The sequence below is a fragment of the Acipenser ruthenus genome, chromosome 2 (genome assembly GCF_902713425.1).
Source record: "Acipenser ruthenus chromosome 2, fAciRut3.2 maternal haplotype, whole genome shotgun sequence".
In the NCBI taxonomy this organism is placed as follows: Eukaryota; Metazoa; Chordata; class Actinopteri; order Acipenseriformes; family Acipenseridae; genus Acipenser; species Acipenser ruthenus.
In genome coordinates this window covers 27558273-27583004 of record NC_081190.1, presented here as the reverse complement: position 1 = coordinate 27583004, position 24732 = coordinate 27558273, and the positions used below count along the sequence as shown (strand labels likewise).

The 24732-nt window shown below is 36.8% G+C and overlaps 1 protein-coding gene across 2 annotated transcripts in view; it reads left to right on the top strand.

The window, feature by feature from the left end:
- The window catches only part of LOC117409416 (ephrin-A5), a 99709-nt gene extending 75488 nt beyond the window's left edge, over nt 1-24221 (top strand). The window contains exons 2-5 of one of the 2 annotated variants that reach the window (XM_034015427.3): nt 7595-7887; nt 19115-19180; nt 19524-19604; nt 21150-24221. In XM_034015427.3, coding sequence (XP_033871318.1) covers nt 7595-7887; nt 19115-19180; nt 19524-19604; nt 21150-21274 — 565 coding nt within the window. In that variant the 3' untranslated portion in view covers nt 21275-24221. The remainder of the gene's footprint in view (nt 1-7594; nt 7888-19114; nt 19181-19523; nt 19605-21149) is intronic. The other variant, XM_034015428.3, reaches the window with a different exon arrangement.
- Nucleotides 24222-24732: the final 511 nt, after the last annotated feature.

The following is a 24732-nucleotide window of genomic DNA, read 5'->3' as shown; positions in this document are numbered from 1 at the left end:
AAATGTATGCTGCCTCTAATTGACAGTCTAGTTCACAGCAAACTACATCATCTGTGTCTATTTTATTTATCTTTTTGTCAGTCCACATACACTGCCAGATGCCTTTGATGACCTACCGTCATTTTTGGGGGTGTTTTGTTGTATAATGAGATGAGCTCAACAATTCATTTTCATGAATGTATAATTTACAGGGAAACAAAAGGTGCAGCACAGGTTGAGCTTCTTCAACAACACTGAATTTGCTGCAGCATAAAGACCTGTCATTTGTCTCTTGAGAGCTTAAAGCTCTCTGATTGCTATACTGCTGCTTCGCTCTTGGCTGATGCATTCAGCCTGGATAAACTTCTGATTTGAATGTTTACTTCATAACATTATGTCTTTTGCATGGCAACAGCCCTTTGTGAATACAAATTTGTGACGTCAATTGACAATACACCTGGTTTACTTTTTTTTTTTTTTTTTGCTCATCTTTGAAAAACCTTACAACTGCCAAACACAGTCAGAAATTAAACTGGGCTGCCAGTTAAAGGGCCACATCTGTGTTTTTAGTCTTTGTGGTCAACCACCACACAAGCAGAGGAATAAATATGTTTGAGAGGGAGTAGATGTAGTTTAGCTCTAACCAGTCATGCGTAATACAGTATTGAGCTGGTATGATGCTGAGGTCCATGTCTGCTGGAGCTGCCCAGAAAGATGATAAAAAATGAAGAAAATGACCTCCATCTGCTCACCATATTGTTGAGAATGTTTTTGAAGGCCAAAGCCTTAAATTACCTTTGCTCAAGGGAAACTGAGAGGCATAATTATCTCCAAAAAGTCCTCGGAATGGAGGGAGATTTATCATGCAAAGCAGGGTCCACAGATGTTCAGTGCTGTAGAGTTTTCAGTGTTCGAGAGCAGGTGTAGTACAGGTTTGATTATCTGTGATGTTGGCTTATATTCCCCAAACAGGTGTGCAGGGAGCTGAAAACCTGATGAAATTGTGTTTCTCAACCTGGCCAGCGTAGTGGGAAAGAGAAGCAACTCAAGCAATTATGCAGGATTGTGCAAGCCAAATTTAAAACAGTGTACTGCTCCTACCAGCAACTAAGTTGTTTGTTGTCTTGCAGAAAATGTTAGACAGGTTTAAAAACAATAATAGATTATAAAGTGCTTATAGCCTGTTAAAATGTCCTTTTAGCTTCAAAATGCACATTTAGGTTTTAGCCAGTTTGGCATGATCATTTTCTAAAATAAAAACACATCTCAATCCCACAATTTCCTATAGTTCCATCACATTTCAAGGGAAGCATTTTTTAAAGACAAAACCTCTTCTCAGTTGATAAACCTTGTGATGCTGATCTCATTTTGATTCATTAGCCTGTCTTAACAGACAAAATAGATGGGGCAATTCATCCTTTTAATTATTAACAGATACAGTGACAAATGGATAGGAAATACAACCTTCCCAGTATTAGCTGCCCAGTCTGAACTGAAACTGCCGTTGACCCCAAAGGGAAAAAGGGTCTAGATTTTTTACTCATCAGTCACCTGTCTTGTCAGCCTGTTTGGGACTTTCTGACCCTTTCACAGGCTACAAATGTGGAAAACAAGACTTGTGGCAGAAGGTCAGAAAGCTGAATCGCCTTGATGGAGGGGTCCTCTGTTTTCTTTGAAGGAGAGGGACTATCTAAATCTTGGGATTACTTTCTACACTGCCCTAGAATTTGATGGTAACTTAATTTACATGTGCGAAGCATATGCAGAAAATTTGGAGGGGATGAGTGAGTACAGGTCAGTGTTGTCTACTGGGTTAATGTTGTATAGGTTCATTGGATATTAGATGCAGCTGTGACGGTACAGAGAAACCACCAATTCATCTGTTTTTAATGCTTAGAGCTCTGGGGGGAACGAAGTGCGTGACTCTTTGAAGTACGGATGCTTAATGATTATAAATACTATTGCTAATATTTTTGAAGATCTCTGAGGGCTCACTGGTACACTCTGTATCTGGAGTAGGGTTTAATGTCTGCTGTCTTTGAAATGTTTATCATGTTTCAGTCTACCTATCTATACAAAGCTATTAGCTATATGCTTAAGTTCTAATTAGGTGGATATCTAATGAATATCATTTGTTAGTCATTTAAATGTCCAGATAGCAATACCTTTTGATATTGAATAGATTTTAAAAAATAATTTCTAATTCCCAAGACTGACTATCAGAAGCACCATAAGTAATCATAATAGAAACAGGTTGTAGACTTTGTTTTTCGTTCTTTTCCAGTCTTATCTATAGTTGAATTTTATTTTACAGTCACATCCATGGTAGTGTTCATTTCGTATTTTCCATGCTGACAGTATGAGCTAAGCAGGTCTGACTGTCCTTTCTAATTATATTCAACACGAAAATTCTCACTGCTGGATATACATTACACTGCCACGGAGTGTCTGCAGCCATTTCATAGATGACTGGAAACTACTTTCTCACAAATTTGTCATTGTTTTTAAATGCCTAAACCAGTGCAAAATTCATTCATCCAGCACTACAGACTCTGTGTGAGAGAGAGAGAGAGAGAGAGAGAGAAAGAGAGAAAAAATCCTTAATAGAGATGTGTGGAAACAGGTGAACGAACCAAGTACAAGCCTTCTTGCTTAGCCTACAGTATGCTGACATGTCACACAGCGCAGAGGTGCCCCCTGCTCACCTACTCACTTTATCATCTACACATCTTGGCACAATTGTGCCACTTCAGCTCTGCAGACTTCTTAAAGCCTTTACCACAGGGGCTAAGGGAGAGAAGTGTCATGAAAGATCAGGCCTGGATATCTATGTTTCCTTGAAACTGCAATTTCTGGCTACACACAAATACAACTATAAACATGCTTTAAAAAGAAAGTGTTTTGATCGAAATAATAACATAACAAACTACGGCTAAATGATTAGGGCTTCGTTAAAACAAAGACTTTCAGATAACTCTTTATAGAACCTACAGTATAGGTGAAATCATCCTGCGATAAATACTAATAGTTCTTTTTGTTTTATTTATAAAGTATTTTTAACTCTTGAACAATAGGTATTTTTATCCAGTTGTTGCACTCAGGAAAAGTACAAATCACAGTTTATATTAAAACAAAGGTTATTTATGTATTTTATGCTAAAATATGCATACTCACATTAGAACTTAACCCTTGGGATAACTAGCTGTTACACCATGTATGAAAAAAAGACCCAGTAAGCCAGATGATTAATGAGCTACTTTTGGAGCACTATGGATTTACTGATTTTAAAGCTCAATAGATGCTGAAACTGTGTGGCAGAAGTTCCAAGAACCGTACAGCTGCTGAGTGCATAAAACACGTGGTTTCTTTTATAGAAAGACATGTGCACCTAAATGATATTTGAGCTGCAGTTCCAACGTGCAAGCCAGGAGGAAAGCCAACATTGCAGGTGCACGGGACAAGAGGCAGACAGTACAAATCACAGCTCTTTCTCCAGCAAGCGTGATAGGGTAGCACTAACTGCTATAAAACAGTAATCTGGAGGCTGATGAACTTCATTCAGCACAGGGACCGATCCTACTCAGCTGTGTAATTGTAATGGAAATTGGCCAATCAGAAGGCAGCGTTGCAGGCAGCCTTTCAGGAGTCTTGTTCCAGCAGGCTGGGCAAAAAAGAGGAGAGTTACAAATAATGGGTTCTTCGTTCTGCCTCTGCTTGGGGTTATAATCATCTGGTAATAAATATCTAAACTCGGATAGCCAAGCCAGTTTATTACAGAACAACTTCTAGCTGTCTGTATGTTGCGACCTGAAGCTCATTCTGAACAGCTGTAGTATAATAAAGACATGCAATTATCATAATTTGACAATTAGCCTGCCATCTAGTTCCAGTTTGAATGAACCCTTATAAATTGTGAAGTGAATGAAGGACTGCCTCTCTCAGCTGAAAAGTTTCACTGCCACAGGTACTGAGGTGTACTGAGGAATAAGAACTCTCACAGCTGCCACAAAGACTCCAGGCAAATAGCAGGAGTTATTGTGATGTGGCTTACAGAAAGGTCATGTTTGGAACCATGCAAAAGGTCTCTTGGCAAAAAATGAAGCAGAAATAATCCTGTTTTATTTCACGACTGACTGCATGTTAATTTCTGCTAAGGTTAAAGAAGAAATTTCCAGTTTTACATCATAACAGACATTCTCATTTAAGCTGCTTGCCACTGTGGAAGAAAGGTCAGTTCTGAGCCACTATAGTAGCCAATCAAAACTGTGATTGTCATTATCTGATAGTTGTATGTTATGTCAGACTGAAGCTGTCTGATAATTAGAAAGAGTCTTACTAAGTGCAGGAACACCTTTCACAGTATTGTTGCCTGCTAACATTTCCTGAAGAGAATTTCAACACATTTTGTTTAGTGGGCTATCAATATTGTTGTGTTGCTTTTTATAAGCAAAAGGCTGAATAACTTGTTTTAGGATTGGAGTATGCTGTAGCTGTATTGTTTATTTTGTAGTACAGTACAACCTCGCTATAACGCCCTTCATTATAACGAACCTTCGGCTATAACGAATCTGGCACCTGGACCCCAAATAAAAAAATAAAAAAAACAAACACACACTGTCAGCATCCTGGTCTGTATGCACGGGAGACGCCTCCGCAGTGAAGTCAACTCTTTTGCCTTAATAAAAAACGTGCGCTGTGTTTCTATGCCTCTGAAACAAAAATAATGTTATATTACAAAAAAGCTGGGAACTATATTGATCATTTGAAAAAAGGAGTAACGCGGGCATATCTCTGCCATGAATATACGTTGTCAAAACCCACTTTTTTGGCTTGTTAAGCAACCACGCGGCAAAGCAAAATTGATTTAAGAAAAAAAAAAAAAAACAACGAAAAAAACATGAGGATTTGATGAACTTTTCATGTCAAACTTTTCATGTCGGGATTATTTGGAATAAAATTATCAGTTTGGGATTCTTGCATGTTGGATTAAGGTTTGGTGCACTTTGAAACAATTTGTGTCAGATTGATTTTGAATAAATGTTCAGCTTCAGTTCGGGATTTGTGCTTTTTGTACTGCGTTTTAATTCTTTAACGAACAGGATAAAGCAAAGGCAGAATACTGCATACATGAGAGGAACAGGTACATGTAATTCTACTTTTATTCACTATATCATTTCATTAATTTACTGCAACATTTTATCGTTCCTTTTGATTGTCCTTTTGCTATAATGAACCCCTCGATACAACAAACAAAAGGCTTGGACCCAAACAGGTTTGTTATAGCGAGGGTGTACCATATTTTATAGTGTTCCATGTTGTGTTAGTTCACATTACATGTAGTTACAATAAGTGCTCAATTATTAGTGTCAGTATCTTTTAAGTTTATTGAAGAATAAGCAGACTGTAAGCAGTTCTTAAGAGGTGTGAAACAGAAGAGATATCAGATATCATGTGTGACATTAAGCCATAAGGATTGAATAGTGCTGTAAGGGAAAACTAGACTGGATTTATCAGTGCAAAATCAATCAATCAATCAATATTTATTTCATAGTGGACCACCATCACAAAGCGCTTTAAATGAACTAGAGTAGGCTTGTGGTTAAACCACCATGGCATGATTTGTGCCTTTCCTACTGCTTGGAATCATTTGTACTGAGCAGAGACAATAGTTCACAGGTCACTCAGTTTGTGTTTTGTGTCGGCAGTGCATAGGGCTATCAGCAGCTCTTAAGTCTCCCTCTTGTTCTGTTGCCAAACCACCTTTTGAACTGATAATAAAAATCTGACTGATGTAACTCTCCTCAGTTGTGCTGACCCATCTGCCCTCCTCTTGAGGTTGAATTTGTAGTCTAGACTGGGAGACCAAGACAGGTAGACAGTGTGGGTCTAAATGAACTCAAATATTTACGAGCAGCACTGATTTGGAGAAGTAAATTTAACACCAGGTAGGATGAACTATTTAGTAAGTATTACTGACCTTCAGCTCTTCCGTGTAAAGAATATTTGATTGATTATTGTAGCAATTGTCTAGTTAAATAAGATAGTGTATTTGTGGGTGTTTATAGGTAATTGTCCTTTTTAGCAAATTTTACTGTGGAATTGTCGTTTATACTAAGAAGAGAAAAAAGAGAAAGACCTTTCTTTCTTGGCCACTGATGAAGCATGTATCAAATAACCAATGTCCTCATAATGAGTTATACCAAACACTTGATAACTCTTAAGAGAGAGTCTTACCAAAGGCCTCCTCCCACTGATGTCTAAGAATCTTTTTTGTCACTAAAAACAGCTGTGCCGGTGTCTACAGACAGCTTTCTCAGTTGTCTCTTAACAGTGCTGTCAGGTTAGGCTCTGTTGATTAATTAATATCATGGAGCCCGTTTTTTATCATGTTTCATGTCTGTGTGTACTTTGGCTGAAGAACCAAACGTCTTTTTAAAAAAAAAAAAAAAAAGAAGAAAGACATTAGTGGCTTACATGCCCCTTGATGAAGTGCTGTCTGAATTAGTGGAAGCTGCTTCTACCCTTCCGGTTTGAATCGTTTACACTTAGTTTAATGTGCAAACGTCAGTTTGTTTAATCAAAGGTGGGCAATTAGGCAAATTCATACAGTGCATTATCCAAGTTTATCATAACCCCATTATTGTGAGTGTATCATTGTGATAATTCTTCCCATGGTGTAAGCAATGCAATATTGCTGACTAAGGCTGGGACCAAATCAAAACTTTGACAACCCGCTAATCACACTTAACAAAACTGTATTTAATAGCTTTTTCTTTTTTTTTTAAGTATCTTATTTCTTCTACTCATAAAAAGAAAACGCTGTTAAATACAGTTTTGTTAAGTGCGATTAGCGGGTTGTCAAAGTTTTTATTTGGTCCGGGCCTAAGTGTCACTGGGCTTTTACTGCTGGTGACAGCCAATTCCTTGAACTGAAATAAAACTGAAGTTAGTAAAATTTCTAAAGGCAAAATCCCTCTGCTTCTTATGGAATATCTGCTGTAACTTGACAATGCACAGATGTGATGGTATGCCACTTATACCTAAAGTGCCAATGTGCAGATGGGATGTGGGCACCATTCTGGCACCAGTAAGACGCATGTTTTACCAGCCTGTCAAGGATTATTTTAACTGTGGTAAAGAGTTAACATCTGGTATGCTTTGAACATAAAAATAGCATTATTTTATGGATTTAGATAGCCGCCCCTCCATTAACGAAAACCACACTTTAACAGTACGTACTTATGCCATTTTCATGGATTTTATAAGTGGATGCCTCTGTTTGTTACAGTTGTTTCACAAAAATGCATCAATGTGACCAGAACATACCACATGGTTCCATGAAAATGATTATCTGAACCAGACAAGTCAACCTAAAAAAAAAAAAAGAAAACAAACTGTATTTTTTATTTTCATCCTGTCATGGGAAGTACAGCTTCAGTGGCACCACTTCTTTGACGAATCATAATTTAATCTGAAGATTACTTACAGAAAAAAAAAGGAATTGCAAAGTTGTGTTTTGATAGATTTTACTAGTATAACAATATTACATTGATTAGGGTAACATCCAGGTTTAATCAATGAGCTTACTGGAAATGTCTTTCCTTTTTTCCCTCAGGTTCCAAAGAGGGGACTACCACATTGACGTGTGTATAAATGACTACCTGGATGTGTACTGCCCTCATTACGCAGACTCCGTACCGGAAGACAAGACGGAACGATATGTGCTTTACATGGTGAACTACGATGGCTACAGCACATGTGACCACACCTCTAAAGGCTTTAAGAGATGGGAGTGCAACAGGCCTCACTCGCCCAATGGACCACTCAAGTTCTCTGAAAAATTCCAGCTCTTTACCCCCTTCTCTTTAGGATTTGAGTTCCGACCAGGCAGAGAATATTATTATATCTGTGAGTATATTTTATAAGCAGACACACATAATAAATTTTTTTAAAAATTGACTTCTAACTTTTGAGAATAGAAGCACAAACTTGGTGGTAGGGATTGCAAATATGTTTTTTTTTTTTTAAAGAATAAAGCTGTAACTGCTTCACATGGGAAATTAAATCTTATCTTAGCAGCCTGGACGTATAGACAGTCATAACGAAATTATTCTGCTCAATCCTCAGCGGTGTTGGTTTGATCTACAGTAACTCACCTGCAAAGAAGAGAGCAAAAGAAAAAATCTGAGACCATTCAGAACACTCATGTTCTTCCCCATCCACCCCATAAGCCCTGTAGCACAAATACATTAAAGAAGAAAGTAACCCAGATATGGTATGAAGGTTATCCAGATAACTTTGTCAATGAGGGTCGCTGAGGGATTTGAAACTTGTGTTTATGTTTTAATTATTCCCTTTTCCTTTTGGGGAATGAGTTGTTTGTGAACACCTGTTCTATTAACCTTTCCTGTAAGATCTGATCAGCATAAACTCTGGTGTTTTTTTGAAAGCAGACATTTCACACAACACACAGCACTTCAGTAAGAAACCTCTCTTCTGATAACCAGTTTGCAAATATCTCTTGAGGGCTTTGGAAGCAAGAGCTAAAATGGAAGCCAACGTTGAGCATGCAAGGAAGATGACCTTTAAGATATCACAGGGCGGCAGGGAGTACAGTGAAGCACCTATAGTAAAGGTCCATCGGAGGACTTAGAGTCAGGACAACGTATGGGAGGGATGAGTGAATGTCTTATCCATACACTTAAATATTGTTGCCATCAATCATTACAGATAAGGTAACATTTATAAGACACTCAAGTCAAGTTTTTCACTTTATATTTTCATTTTAAAGTTATGGATCAAAAACAAACATACAATGTGTACAATCCCAGAAACACATTTCCAAGTGACTCGATAGTTCTAGTTGGGTTCAAGAAAGTGATGTGCCCACGGATTAAGGAATCTTTCCTTTATTTCTCAAACTGAGAAACTACACTGTTCCCAGTATTAGTGTTAAATGTATCAAAGAAACATTTAACATTTCATATACGTTTCTATTTGATATGAAAATAACCTTAGGCCTTTTCATTGCGTAAAATTCAGATGTTTTACTCCTTTTTAGATTGTAAAAAAGTGTGTTAAATATATTTAATTCCAAGATATACAGTCAAAAAAGTATTTGGTCAGCTTAACTATTTTTCCTTGTTGTATTCAAAACATAACACAAGCCTGATATACAAGTAAACAATTCCAGTTTAGATCATTTTTCAAATAGAATATTAAAACAAGGCACACCAATCATTTTGTTAAACTAGCCACACTGTTCATTCACTCTGATTTTTGTGCTGATGTCATTAAAAAAATAAGCTTGGGCAGTTTATAAATGTCAGCACAAGCTCAAGAGTGAATTACTTTCTTGTTTGTATCTCTCTCTTTTTTTAATATATGGTGTCATGTTTCTGTTCTAATGATATTCCGTGTGTTTGCTACATCTCTTCAGTATAGATTCCACAGAGATTGATGTTATCCTCTTTTTATATAAAAAAATTGTCATGTTTCTTGGTTCTCAGCAAAGTTTCCCTGCCTACGATTATATATCTATATAAAGCATGAGCTGGTTATTAAATCGGTTAGATATTTTATTAACTGGTTCTCTGTTAGAGTTTTTATATTTAATTTTTTATGAAGTGTCAGTTGATAGATGACAGTTGAAAGTCCCCTCGCTGAGCTGGGTATTCAAATCAAGTGACATAAAAGTGATGAATGGTTTAATTCTAGTAAGTTGTGCCATGAAGTGTAGAGTGCTGTGTATGATCATCATCATGTGACAAAAAAACAAAGAGACATAAACAGGAAAACATGGATTATGTATAATGTAAAGTATAAGCTGGATATCTGCTAAGTAATATAAAGATGTCTTATCCAGCACCCTTTAGCAGTACATCTGGCACAAATGTTTGGCCTTATGGTTTAACAGAGGCCCAAACATTTCTTATTCACAGACAATTGAGACAATATGCATCAGATGTTGTTGTTTTGGTGATACTGACAGATACAACAAGCCTTGTATCTTTACCTAATCAGTTATTCAAGGACAGTTTGACATTCTGTTCCTGACTTTGCCAACCGTTTCAGGACATGCCATGTCAAGTTTTATTTTAAGGGGAAAATATGGATATAGGTAAGTGATAATACACTATTGCTATACTAGGCACTTAATAATTTGTGTATTGAAAAGTTCAGAAAACTATATTTATCTATTTATATGCAACGAGTCCAGTCTTTGCTAATTAATCACAGGTGCAATTAAGACTACATATGATCAGTGTTGCTATATAATATATAATGCCCTTTCTTGTTACTGAATAAAAAAGTAGCACGTTGTATTACTCGTTATATTTACTTCTCTGGTCTTGTCCTGAGAAACAGTTGTTGACTATTGTTTACTATTTAACTGTATGTCTGGTAATTCATTTATTAAATGTGTCAAACAGGTTTTTAAAATGTGTGTAGTATAACAAACAAACAACTCTTAATAATTTATAGCAAATAGTAAATTGTCATCATTACAATATGTGCAACTTTTCACAAGTCATAAGGAGTGAAAAAAAAATAAACAAGTTACATAAAGGCTTTTTATAGAGGAGTGTTAGTTGGAAGAAACTGACATAATATATAAAACACTGTGTTAGATAAATTAACCTAATATATGCACATGTATTCTGTAGATTCATACTATGCATCAATTATGAAGTATTTTTGAGTTTGAGATCTTCAGCGCGTACATTGTCAAACTATTTAAAACATTCTGTTTATAAATCAAAATAGTCTGTTGTATCACATCACCTGAACTAAAATCTACTTTGAAGAAATGTACAGAGAGACAAGCTTGTTTATTTTTTGCAGAAAGTAACTAATATTATTACTCCCATTAAAAATTGAACGCATTATATTATTGACGTTATTATTACAGTAACGCGTTACTTAAGTAACAAGTTCCCCCAACTCTGCATATGATGCTTTGGTTTTTACACTCGCTATGAATACCTGGATGTTAGAAATAATCACTGTACATTAAGCCTGCTGAGCACATTTCAATAGGTCTTGTCAGACAAACCTAATCACCTTATTATTTTTCAAGTAGCCTGAGTACAATTCTGAGCTTGAACAAAAGGAGGATGGGGCCATGGGTAAAGAGAGGGAGAAATTAACATTAACAAGCCTCTATTTAAAAAGCATTGTTTAAAACTGGCACATGGAACAAAACACTTGTTATGGCCCTTAGATAAAGATTAACAGTTCCAGCAGCTCATTTTAGAGAAACCTGACTTGATATTGTGTCCCATTTTTGTGCGAGGTGTCACTGTAAGGGTGATTTGTTGTCTTTTTGATAAAATTATATGGAGCAGACAGAAGCCTGGTGTAATTCATTCAAACAACAGAAACCGGTTAATCAACAAAAGCGAGCGCAGGATAAAATCAAATTGAGGCCATATTTCTTCATTTTTTGGCAGCCTAGGCGTTCAGCTTGAAAAGTAAAATTGTCCATCTAACTGATGAGGCAGCATGATTTCTTATCTGGCCAACATTTTTTTTTTTTTCTATGGAAGTGCAGATGTAAAATTTACAGCCCCCAGGAAAATGCGGGGAGCCATTTAATATTCTGCACATCTGCATGCAATTCAGTGGAATACTGTATTAGCTGTCTATGAATAATGGCAAAGAATGTGTGTGGAGCTGACAGGAATTGTTAAGAAGGGGTCAGAAAGGTTAGGGAGCAGGCCTCTGGGTTGAAGAGTAGTATGCATTAGACAGTGAACCTTGGATTCCAACATGCTGAAGGCACCATGTTTTTCTAATATAGTGAATTGGAGGTCTGATTTTAATCAAACAAACTGGAAATCCAATATTGTTAGTTTTCCCCCCCCCCCCCCCCCCCCCAAGACAAAATTCAGTCTTGTTTTTATCTAGAACAAGAAATGGAAGTTCATACATACTGTGCTGGCTAGGATAAACAGGGCTTAAAACTAAGACCCAATGCGTTTACTAGCTAGTTTTGTGCTTATGGGTCATTTTGCTTATCTACAGTATATAGATTAGAGATGTTCCATTGCTGTAAATGCTTGAGAGATAAAAAAGGAAGACACTTAAACAAATAGTAAAATAGCAAATTATTGCTGGCATGAAACATACAACATTTCCTGTAGAACCGCATACAAAACAGTGACACATGGTTTTGAGTTTAAATGTGTTAGGTCCGTTGTTGTTATTAATAATTTTAAGAATGTAATTCAGTGTACTGTGTTCCCCTTACTTGTCTTTAAGTGGCATTCTCAGACCACTTTGTGGCACTTACCCAAGCTGTATGCTGTCCATTGATATGTAATCAGAACGTTGGGCAAATTCCTGTTGTCCTTTCATCTACAGTTAAAGTCATAAAGTTGCTGGTTGTAGACATGAAGCAATCACCCAGGCAAAGTAAAGTTGTAACTTTGACCTCAGAACACTTAATAGCAGCTTGAGCAGTAATTTTAGATGCCTTTTCAAGTGAATTGCAAAAAGAAATAGTTGCTTAGATTTAAAGTTAATGGTTTAACATCAGCGCTGTCTTACATTTTATACGTAAACTTAAGCATTCAAAATAGAAGTCAGAGGACATGGATAGGAATTGTCAAAGAATTTAGAGTTTCTCCTTTTCTCTAAAACATGCCTTTGGAACTTAACAGATAATACAAGCCAACTACAGTTTTTTCCTATTCACTCTTCCATTGTGATGTATACATAATGAATTCATAGTAGATATTCAGGTTTTTTACAGCTCTCCTCACAGCTGTGGCCCTCGTCCCACGCTGCGCGACAGGAACACACTGGCCATTTGTTGGTTAGTTCATATTTCACACTGGAGGGAATAGAAGGCAGGGAGTAGACAGCAAGAGGCAGTTTATCTGCCACAGCATCGGCATCCCTTGACTCTTCGTGTGTATACAGCATCTGCTTAATGATCTCCTTCAAGGCCATTTCCCGTCTCCTGACAAAGGTTATATCATGTCAAGATTTTGTCTTGCGATGGGAAAGAAGGCACTGGTATTAGGTTCTGTATGGCTATGTGCACTGTGTCCAGTTCTGTTTCAAATCAGACTCATACACATAATCTCGCTGCAAGCCAGGTTGACTTCTTTGACATAAAAGTTATTTTGAAAGCAGAAAGCAGATCGGATGACAGTTGCTGGGAGGCCAGGATGAAATGTTTTAGTAAATTTGAGAACAGAAAATATTGAAAACAGTGCAATTTAACCCATCCTGAATTTTAAAACTAAAAAATATATTTTATCACTGCCAGCTGTGACTGTAACATACAATTCACAGCAGGACTGAGATTTCATGAACTGCCATAGTTCTGCTTTAAAGAGCAGTCTTCATATAATAGTACTGGGAAGAGTCATAGGTTGTCCAGAGGCACATTTAAAATGTCATTAATGTGGGCAATTGTTGATATTTTGTATGAAGTGAGAATATTATGTCCATATTAGACATTTATGTTTTAAATTGGATAAATTAAGCTAATTTATTATGTCTGGAGTCATGGTTCTTTTCTTAAAGGTTTTTTTTTTAAGATTGAATTGCTCCTAAATGTCTGATTAATCTTTATTATGCTTCATCCGTGCCAGTGAATGGGTTATGCAGTTTATTTAAAGCTCAGTGTTGATTGTCTAGGGACAATCCATGGTCAAATAATCCATCTTTCACAGTTTCTAGGACAGTAGTTTCTGCATGTCACTGCCCTTTGTAGGGTCACTTACTTTATAGAATGAATTGCTTAAACCTGCAGTAGATGGGAACTGGGGTGGCAAGCTTGTGTTCTTACCACTAACAAGACCAATATGCTGCCTGTGTTCCAAATTCATGAAAATGAGCTTGCTTTTGAGAGGATTAACTTCCCTGGAGTACTGCGGTAATGTTTTTTTTTTTTTTTTTTTCCCGCTAGAGAATAAAGGGGTATATGCTCAGTGAATTCCTCTAAAGAGTAACTTGCTCATGGAAGTAATGCAATACTTCCAATAATTCAATAATTCCATGGTTCCAATTCTTAAAATATCACCAGTATTATACAACTGGAAAGAAACAACTTCGCTACAGGTAGGAACAGTTCGATTATGTCTGGTTTTAGAAATGTAATTTATTTGTCAAATTAATTGCAAACATAAATAGTTGCTTTAGCTTTTATGTTAGTCGTTTACCATCGCTGCTGCCTTAAATTTAAATTACATGTACATTTACTCCAAACCCAGTAAAAAAAAAAAAAAATTAAAAGAAAATTAAACTACATTCTCCAAAGACAACCGTTTGCTATCGGTTTGTACTTCATTTGTTGCAATTACTTTTATATAATCTAATATATTGTACAAAAAAAAATAAGAATTTAGAGTTAAGCTTTCCTCATCTAACATGCCTTTGGAACACGATGCATGCATACACTTTAGAGTTAAAAAATATATATTTCCATCCTGAAAATGGGGTCCATACAATATGTATATGTCTGTATTTTATAAAGTGATTTATTTGTAAACATGACATCCCATCTTATTGTCAAAGCAGACTTTATCTGTAATGGAGTTAAGGATGTCATATTTTATTAAAATATTCAAATCAGTTAAAAAAAACAAAACAAAACAAAAAAAACAATATTACAATTTATGCCCACAGTCATATAAATTACCACATTTATACAAGGTTCATTATTGGATATGCTTACTACTACCTGCTTTATTTATTTATTTTTAATTTTAATTTTTTTTCATTTTTTATTTGGTTGTACAGTATCTCTTCAGGTTAGGGATGTCCGTCGTAAACTGCTGCCCTAAATAGGGAGAACAGTAATGTAGCTAAGCATCCCAAAAAATGAATATGATATATGATGCATCAGAAACTATTGGTCCATTTGTGAGAAGTGAGAATTAGGAAATAAAATGTTCTCTGTAGTCCTGATATTACGATAAGGCTCATCATGCTCTCCAGCCACAAACTAAAAAAAAATAAGGATGAATCACTTTTGGGTTCATTTATGTGTTGCAGGCTTCTTCAGCCATGCAGTTCATGTAAATCAGGTACTTTTTTCCAAGGAGAATACCAATGACTTCTGCTGCTTTTACCTGGCTCATTTACATACACTTCTTATCCAAGGTAACGCATTACAATACAAACTACACTGGGTGTGTGAGAGAGTGTAGGAGGGAGGGAGTGCTTAGCTTCTTTTACCTCTAATAGGCTGTCCTTTTTGACTAGCACAAATTGTGAAATATAGCCTGTGGCCAACATAATGGAAAACTGCAGTTTTAACGCTTCTACACTTGTGCATTTTCTTTACAAAAGGAAGTAAATGCTGATTTTAAAATTCCCCACAGCTCCGAACTGACAAGAGTGTTTAAATTTAAAACACACAGCTGTCGGGGCCCAGATCTAAATGTTACATTATATTATATTGAAGGTGGATGTGAGTCATGCCTTGGATGCAAATCAGCAGCAGCTCATAAATACAGCTGAATTCCAGGGGGTAAATAAAACTAGAGACATGCTACCTAACAAGCTTCATAACCATGCATGGTAGTGAGATTATTTGTTTAGTTTTATCGAGCATTGTTAGTTTCGGGGGGTGGGGGTGGGGGTGTCACATTGTACAGTACATATCTCAGTACTGGGTATGTATTAAATGTGCAGTAGCTATAAAACTATGTAAAATGTAATGACAATTTCAGGGTACCACTGTAGAACTAGTTGTGGCCAATATTACTTTTCGGTAAAACAGAAGTGAATAACATTGCAGCTCATTTTGGATACAATGCATTTTTAATAGCTAAGTTACAAAGTGCATATATTTAAAGGGTGGGGTCTGATATTTGCACCACCATGGTAACCAGGTAGAATAGTAAAATACTATTTAGCACTCCAAAAATGCTGCCAGGCTCTGTTAATTTGGAAGCATCCCTTATGAAGAAATTAAGGGATATGCTAGGCTTCTCTGTGTGACATATGTGTCAGAATTTGTAGTGGTGATTTTGCTATCTAAGTGACTTTGAATTTAGAGGTAAAGTTTGAGTGCTGAAAAATCCCTGTACCCATTTGCTTTGCCTGGCTAATAGGGCATTCGGTGGATTGCAGTTGTGAATATTAAACATATCTGTACTGTTAAATGTAGAATTGAATTGAGCTGATGCATTTTCCTTGACATCAGAGCTCATTCTGGCTTTTATTTGAAAAGAAGTAGTGATACTATAATTGGAAGTCACTGTTGAGCTGGGAAAAGCTCTGCAGGTCATTGCTTGCATGACAAACACTGGCAGCTAGGAACACCAAGGCTACAGCTATGGTTTGCTCAGAACTGACACTGACTGTGAGAATATGTGAGAAAATGATATATTTAATTTGAAACTGAGCACTTTCAACTCTTCTAATGTTTGGATCCTCAAACTGAATATTAAGAATTGATGTCCGAATGCCCTATTACCAGGGACTAGGAGGAGCAGTTACTACAGAGAGGAATAGTATGGGAATGTGTTTTTTCCATTTACCTAGTGATGCATTAAAATAAAGCAAGTGGCTATAACAAACTATAATGTGGAGTAGAAATATTGAAACCATTTTGTAAGTGGGAGTAGTAAGTACATGATTTGTAGCCCATGCTTGGGGCTGCAAAATACAGTTGGGTTCATTATTCATTTGGAAACGATATATACTAGTGTCACAGTGGTTTTTAGTATTGCAGAAACAACATGTCTTCCAAATAAAGCACCAAGCTTGGAATGGGCCTTGGTGTTGTCCAGCATTTAACCCTTTGTTATATTTAATATACCACTTGTGTATATAGGACTGAATTAGATCATTATCTATTCTGAACTGGTGTACTACTAATTTTCATTAAAGAATTGCACATTATACCATAATTATCCATCTCTATGTCTCAATCCAACTTCTTTATAAAATGCCACAATAGGCAAGATCATTATAGTTTATAGCACTACTGGTGCCCCCAACTTGCACCTAAAAAGTCTGGTTTATCTCCTTCTCATTCCACCATTTTTTCCTAAATACAACATTGTTTTACAAGGTCTTATGTTTGGGGTTTTCTGATGCAAATCACAGTAATTAAAAAAGCCTGTATTTATATACAGATGTAAACTCCAAGTGGCTATAACAAACTATAATGTGGAGTAGAAATATTGAAACCATTTTGTAAGTGGGAGTAGTAAGTAAAGAGGGAAGAAAGAGTCTAATCTTACAAAGCTAAATTAGAAAGAGTTTTGCATAACATTTTTATTTTTCAACAACCCGCTGTTTTATTTAAAACGTTCCTGCAGTGGCATTAAATTTAAATCCATAAACGTGTCCCTCTCTAATTCACTATGAGCCTCTATCAAGAAGTATAGACAGAAGTTGTGAAAAGTTGTCCCAATTAGAAAGAAAGCCATGTGACATGGTGTATGCACTTCACTTAAAGCCATTCATAACTCACAGCCTGCAGGGTCCACAGGAAAGAGGCAATTTCCTGACTCTACCCACAAACCATAAGCAATATGCCCCGAGCGCACCAGTTTCAGTTTGTGTCAACACTGGGAACCTTTCAGACTGTGATTTTAGTTTACGGCCAAGGCCAGCTACTGGTTGTACCTAACTGGTTATCAGTTTAATAAGAGAACCCCCCATTACTGCTGAAATATTGTGCACTGTGTTCCAATTGAAACTATTTGTCTCTGTTCTGCATTTCCACATACTGTACAGTTGCTCAGGCTCAAAACGCAGAGAAGCCATCAGTCTGTCTACTACACTGAGCACCCTGAAAAGGTTATCACAAACAGAGGATCGCGTCCTTGAAGTGTAAAATTGGTAATAGCAATAAATGTCCTCCAAAAAGCTTACGTCTGTAAATCACAGGAATCTGAATTTTGGAGAAAAAAAAAGTGTTTTTTAAATTCTCATACAAACAAAGCTACTTGTAATAACTGTTTCAAAATGTTTTTTTAATGCTTTGTGATATTTACTGGTGACTTAACATGGACAGATAGTTATTCTTTAGAGTAAATACATAAACAGGCATAAAGGTGGTCTTCATGTAGGATTGAATATATTTCTCTATTAATTTCACACTAGGAAAACAGTTTGTCATTTCAGAATACTTTCAATTAAGCAGTAGAACCCTCATAAAAATGCCCTCGCTTTCGGCTCGTGAAGGCAAAGCCCTCTTATGAGGGTTATATTACTATTAGAAAATGGATACATTAAAAAAATGTTTTCTTTTTGTTTTTTTATGCAACTAGTTTCTGTTACTAATGAATACAAATGTTTTCCTCATTATTCCATGAGTAATGCGGTTTGCTCAGAATTCCATCTGTGGTCTGGTAGCCTTCACTTGGGCTTCATTTTCTGGTTTGTCTCCTACTCATTCCACTATTAAACCAGGTTAAGTGACTTGCTCAGGGTCACACAATGAGTCAGTGGCTGAGCCAGGATTTGAGCCAGGGACCACTGGACCACACAGCCTCCCTAAGAAGAGAGTACCGTGCCTGTGTTGTTACTGTGATATGCTGAAAGAGTTGTTGAAAGTAATCAGACTGCATCCAGCTGTTTAATTTCTTCAACTCGTCATTCAAACCGGAGACTAGTTGCTATTGTGGTTACTGTATTGCCACTAACAACAAACACTATTCTCCATTTTTTTTAAAAACTTTATTTAATATACTACATTTAAATAGATAGATTGAACATACAGGACAGCAAGGAAGCAGACTAAAGCCCCTTTCACACTAGCATGCCTACCCAGGTCAGGTCGCGTGTTCTGGCTACTCGGGTCACAAGCCCACGTAGTGTGAAACCACGTACTTGGGTCGTACCCGGGTTAACCTGGGTCCCAGTGACCAACCTCAGGAGGTGGGTTGACACGCTTTGACCTGGGTTGAGCCTGACAAAATGCATTACCGCCGTTCATAAGCCAACGAACTAACAAACAGCCACATCTGCGGCTTCAGTCTACATTGACATATAACATATTTTCTAGCGGACTGATTTGGAACAGCGATTAAACATAGTTTGAAAGGTAACATTCAAGGTCCTTTACCAGAGATTAAGGCCCTCGTATTGACCAAACAGGTTAAAGGAGATTTTCAATCCGTTTTCTAATATTTTAATTATTTTCCCTGTTTTACAGCATCTACTATTGCAGAGAATGGAAGGAGAACTTGCCTGAAACTGAAAGTTTTTGTGCGACCAACAAGTAAGTTGTTTTATGTAAAGCTTGGGAGGGTGGCTTTAGTGCATGCGTAATTGTGCAGTTTGGCACATAGTGGTAAAACTTTATTGATTTATTGAGTTATTTCATCTTTACTGTTAAATCCTGTGCGGTATCTGTTCTGTATAAAACATGTTGTGGTTTTCGTGTTTTTATTATCATTCTTCATGAAAGCTTTTTCCCTGTGATAATATACTGGTTGCTAACTTGTTGTTTCATATGTGAAGAATGTGGCACTCATTGTAGTGTCATGAGCTTTAAACAGTGGGGGTGGGGGGATGACAAGTGTCACTAACATATTTGGCTATTATCTCTATTTTTGTTATAGACAGCTGTGTGAAAACTATAGGTGTTCATGATCGTGTTTTCGATGTTAACGACAAAGTAGAAAATTCATTAGAACCAGCAGGTTAGTATGCTTAGAAAATCTTTTTTAACAAGTGTTCCCCTTGTCTGTCTCTCTCCCTCCCTCACTCCCTCTAGTTCTTCAGGGCTGCTCTTTCCCTTCTTGGCATGAGTTGCATGTTAGAACGCTTTGCTTGTGCTGCTGTAAGGGGATGGTAATGACAGCTATGTGTCGTGCTCTTTCAAAGTGTACCGCCAGCAGTGCATTCATATCCGCATGACAAGAAGTATGTTTGTAACACCAGAAGAAAAAAGCAAAAAAGCATGAAAATCTAATCAAGATGCCTGAAATTCATGAACTGTTAGGATGCTACCAATAGTAATATGTTTGGTTTTTCCTTTTTCTTTTAAAAAACTGCAATTAAACTGAACCCCTGTTTCCAATACAGCCCAACCTCTGCATGTAACTAACACAGTGTTTAAACGGAATGTGCTTGAATGCCCTATGGTGTCATTTAAGACTTTGCTTGCCAATAGACAGTAAAGGAGACAAAACGTGTTTTATACCACCCATTGTTTCCCCTGAGCCCTTATGAAAGCTTGACAAAGATTTTAAATAGACTACCTAATAAATAATCTTTTATTAAGTTGTCCTATTTGCATTTCATCCTTATTGCAAATGCTTGACCAGTAAGTGTTTGGTTATGTTTTCCTTATTTTTTCTTTTTTTTTATTTCTGGTAAATATACTGAATAGTGTGTTCAGATACAGCTCAAGGGCAGGACTATTGTGAAGTAATGCTTAGTGAAAGATTTTAAAAAACCTGTCTTCAGGTTCTACAAATCTTCTATAAGTCTATAAAGGAACCTGACAAATAACCATTCCACTTCCACTGGTACCATAATTACACACTGAGATACAAAGACAATCTCAGTATCCACAGTGAAGTATTGCCTTATCGTAGCACTAGTGTACTCAGAATCTGATACTGCTTTTCAAAGCCTGGCAGACTCAGTAAATTGGCATGATTCAGTATTGTAGTGCAAGGGTGAGAAATGTCAAGCTGTTAAAATACGTCCCGTTGACTTTGCAAAACCCTGTTGCATGCATGCCTGCTCCTCCCTGGTAAATGAACTGGTTGCTCTGTCTTTGGAGCATATTTGTGTCTCTTTGTATTTTCACACTTGTCTGTTTTATTGATTGCATGGCACAGAGAGCTATGTGTTCTGCAAGTGCTTCACAAGTATTATTACTAATATGACAAATCAGGAGCTGCTTCAGTGCAAAACAAAAATCAATCAATAGGTCAAGTCACACAAGAAAAAAATGGCTTTAGGTTTTCACCTTACATAAAAAAAATGTTCGCCTCGCTAAAAATAAAAGGGCCAAAGAGAAACCAAACATTGATACTGTTTGCTTTGATTGTTAAAGAAATACATCTCGCATATGTCATGCAGTGAAGTTGGAAAAGCGGTATTGCGCAAAATAATCTAGTTTATCCTAATTAGATCGCTGTAGTACTTGCTGCAGGCTTTTGATCTATTTTAACAACAAAATGCTTTTTAACCCCTCGACTCCTGTGTAACATGTATATTTTCTGTCAAAACAGATGACACCGTACATGAGTCAGCTGAGCCATCCCGCAGAGACAACAGCGCAGCAGATACGCCAAGGATACCACGCCTACTACTGGCATCTGTACTTTTTTTTCTGGCAACGCTGTTGGCATTATAGCGCTTCATGCCCAGGGAGAAGAGCCGGGTCCAGGAAACACTGAGATTCCCCCTTAACGCCTGACCTATCGAGGTGACCTTTTCAAGGGACACTTTTGCAGATATTAAAAATGTCTCTTTCAGTCTGAAATAAAGAATTGAAATTCAAGAAGGAGAGCCAATTCCCCCCAAACTGTAAACTAAGATGCCAAAACCTGTTTGACACTTAGTGATTCTTATTTTCCTGTGCATTATTTCTTGTAAGACCCCCCCCCCCCCCCCCACACACACACACACACAGACAGACCATGTTGGCTCACTGTCGACTGAACTGGGATGAACAAGATTAGTGGCAGATGCAGTCAGTGAGGTGGAAGGAAATTGAACAGGTGCCCAAGAGGGTTTTATTCCCCCATGCAATATTTATACCTTCTCACTCAATACCAGAAGATGATCAAGCGAGGCATTATATCACTGTAGGGCTGGAGGGGTGATATTAAGAATAGATATAAGTCTGTTTCCTCCAGGAGGAAATGTCTTCTGAAAAGTATGCTGAAAATGTGGGTTCTCTTAGAGGGATGGAGCATATTCAAAAAAGTTATTTGTGAAACGTTTGATAAAGAGGGAGAACAAATTGATAGCTCAGGACAAAAAGGTAAAACAAGAGGAAAAAAATAAGCATTACATAGGGAAATCAAATCGGTTAAAAAGCCAAACTTTGGACCAATCTCTCTCTCTCTCTCGCTCTCTCTCTAAACTGTGATTATATAGAATAAATGATTATATGGCCAATTAAGAGCTAGCCTAGAATATTTGTTTTGGGAGTTATTTAATAATTATATATATATATAAAATTAAGCTGCAACATTCCAATTGTTGTTTACTTGCATTTTCAAATCCATAACCATACATACAAACATACATTTTATACAGTTTACTTCAGGTTTAATTCCATATTTTATTTCTAAAAGCAAAAGAATAAATAAAATAATTGCAGTTTATGTGCTATGCAGTTATTTAAAATAGATTAAACTGGAGTGTATACAATGATGCCTATTCCAGATAACTGGATATGTCTAGATGCCAACAAATAGTTGAGAATTGAGCAAGTAAAATTGAAATCATTTTAGTCATCAAAGTTACAAAAGTTACCCTAACTAAAAATAGGTTATTTTTTTTTACAGAAAAAAGGCGTGGAGATTGGTGTGTGTCTACCTACAGTATCTGTGTAACCTGTTACACATATCCTATTTAAAGGTCTGTTTATTTGGGCCTAAAACTAGGGAGATATACATTTATTTCCACATTCCGAATTTATACTGGAGAGAGGGTTAGAAAACTTAGAAAGTAGAAAGCATAGTAACACAGTAAACAATGTGAATCTCTCAAATATGTCAAAACAGGTAAATCCATTGATAAAACCCTACAAACGCATGCCGTTATCCACTTTTCCCAGTTGAACAATTAAAAAAAAAAAAAGAAATACTAGATGAGTGGAAACCCCTTCAGAGCTACGAGAGGTGTTGATTATGTCTATTTTCTTTTATCCAGTACCTACAATGTCTGTCTATTAATGTGACAACAACACCTTCCTACTACAGGAGAGCTTACTGCCAAGGGTGGCTAGCTGTAGAGTTAATTTACCAGCAAGTTAGTTTACCACGCTGAGCTGACATTATGGGATTATCATTTTCTGTGCTTTGGGGGCCTATGTACTCATAGCACACAACTCCTGGCAGCCAATATTTTTCACAAACCTAAAACAGGGAAATAAGGATCAGTATGTTAAGTGGATACCGTGTATCCTGAGACGCAGTCAATAATATAACATCTAGTGTTAGTTTATTAGTACGTTGTTGTTTTTTTTGAAGGGCAAAAGATTAAAAAAAAGACATTTCACTGTTAAAATTCTGTATTATTAGCAAAACGCTGTTGTAAATAGTGTTTGATATTAAAGTATTAATTTGATTCTTATGTCTTTTATAAAATGAACCTCTGGGTAATGTGGAGTATAGAAACCTGTTACGTGATCAAGATAAACAAGATCTGAGTCATCAATCCTGTAGTCCTCTGTGTACTGATGTGCACACTGTAAACACAGATGCAAGTGGGCTCACCTGTGAAGTGCTTTTTCGTTGCCTATTCAAGAAATCATGATCAGAAGAAATGGATCAATGTTTTGTCTTAAATGTTAATGGGTCTAACGTTGAAGCCTTGTTATTCAGCATGTTGGTCCTTAAGCTTAAAAAGTATTTTACTATCTCTTTCCCATGGACAGTTTCTCCCGAAGGATCTTGCCAGTATCATGTGTGGCATGCGCATGGACTTGATTCAGAAAAAGTTTGTTGGTATAGTTTTTGTAAACTTTGTTGAATGTGGATTTTTTCTCTTTTATGTGTCAGCATCTTCATGAAACAAAAAAGGAAGGCTGCATTGTACCTATTCAGAAAAAAAAACAACTGTACATAACCTCTCTGTGTAACGGAAATGAATCTATCAGTTTTCAGAAGCTCGGAAATTAACCCACTGGTCCTTTTATTCTCACCACGTAGCTTTAGTTGCCCACTGTTTCCATTCATGCCCTCTTGTGTGTTTTTATTTTCCTTGAGCGGTGAATGGGCACATCGATTCTCTTTGGCAACACCGAGGTTTTCCCATGCCTTAGTCCGCAAGTTGCTCTAATGTGAAACAAATCTCTATACAATAGGCTTGCTGCCATTGTCTGTACAGTTTAATAGATACTGGCATGTTGGAGGTTACCCATGAGTCTGCGAAATCTGCTTTCCATGCTTACTCTTGACCCCCTTATTGAAGCCACTCATTTTATGTGCATCTGGATATGGAAGTCCGGCTCAGTGTGGTCTTGTGCTCGTACTGCCCTGCTTTAGCAGTTACTCTGCACTTATTAACGAGTGCCGTTTTGACCTGCTTTACAATATATGAGTAAAAAAAAAAAAAAAAAAAAGAAATCCAATCTAAAGGTCTGTATTTGTATATACACGTGTCTGAGCAACTATAAATAAATAAACTAAAGGTGGTCATCATTTTAACAGGTGTCTGTTGATATTTATGTGTCGAATGTCTAAACAAAGTTTACTTGGGTTAGACGGGTCTCCCATTCTGGAAAACACTACAGTAAGGGTTCAAGGTTAAGATTGTGAACGTTTTGAGCAACCATGCTTAAGTGCATACCTAGCTTTATGCCATTGGTTCAGTCACAAACAATGGTCCACAAGTTTTAATAAAAGGTTCCAGTGCAAGATAAGTATGAAACACAATACATGACAACATCAAAAAAGACAATTTGAGGAAAAATGGGGCAAATACCGTCTGCTTAAAACAGCATCTCAAATATGTACAATATATTGCATTTCATTAATAAACCACATTTCTATTCATTTTAGCGAGGGTAATTTGAAGATATTAGTAAAAGATAGATTCAATCTACTGTGAATCACATCTCAATGTCTATGTTCTGTC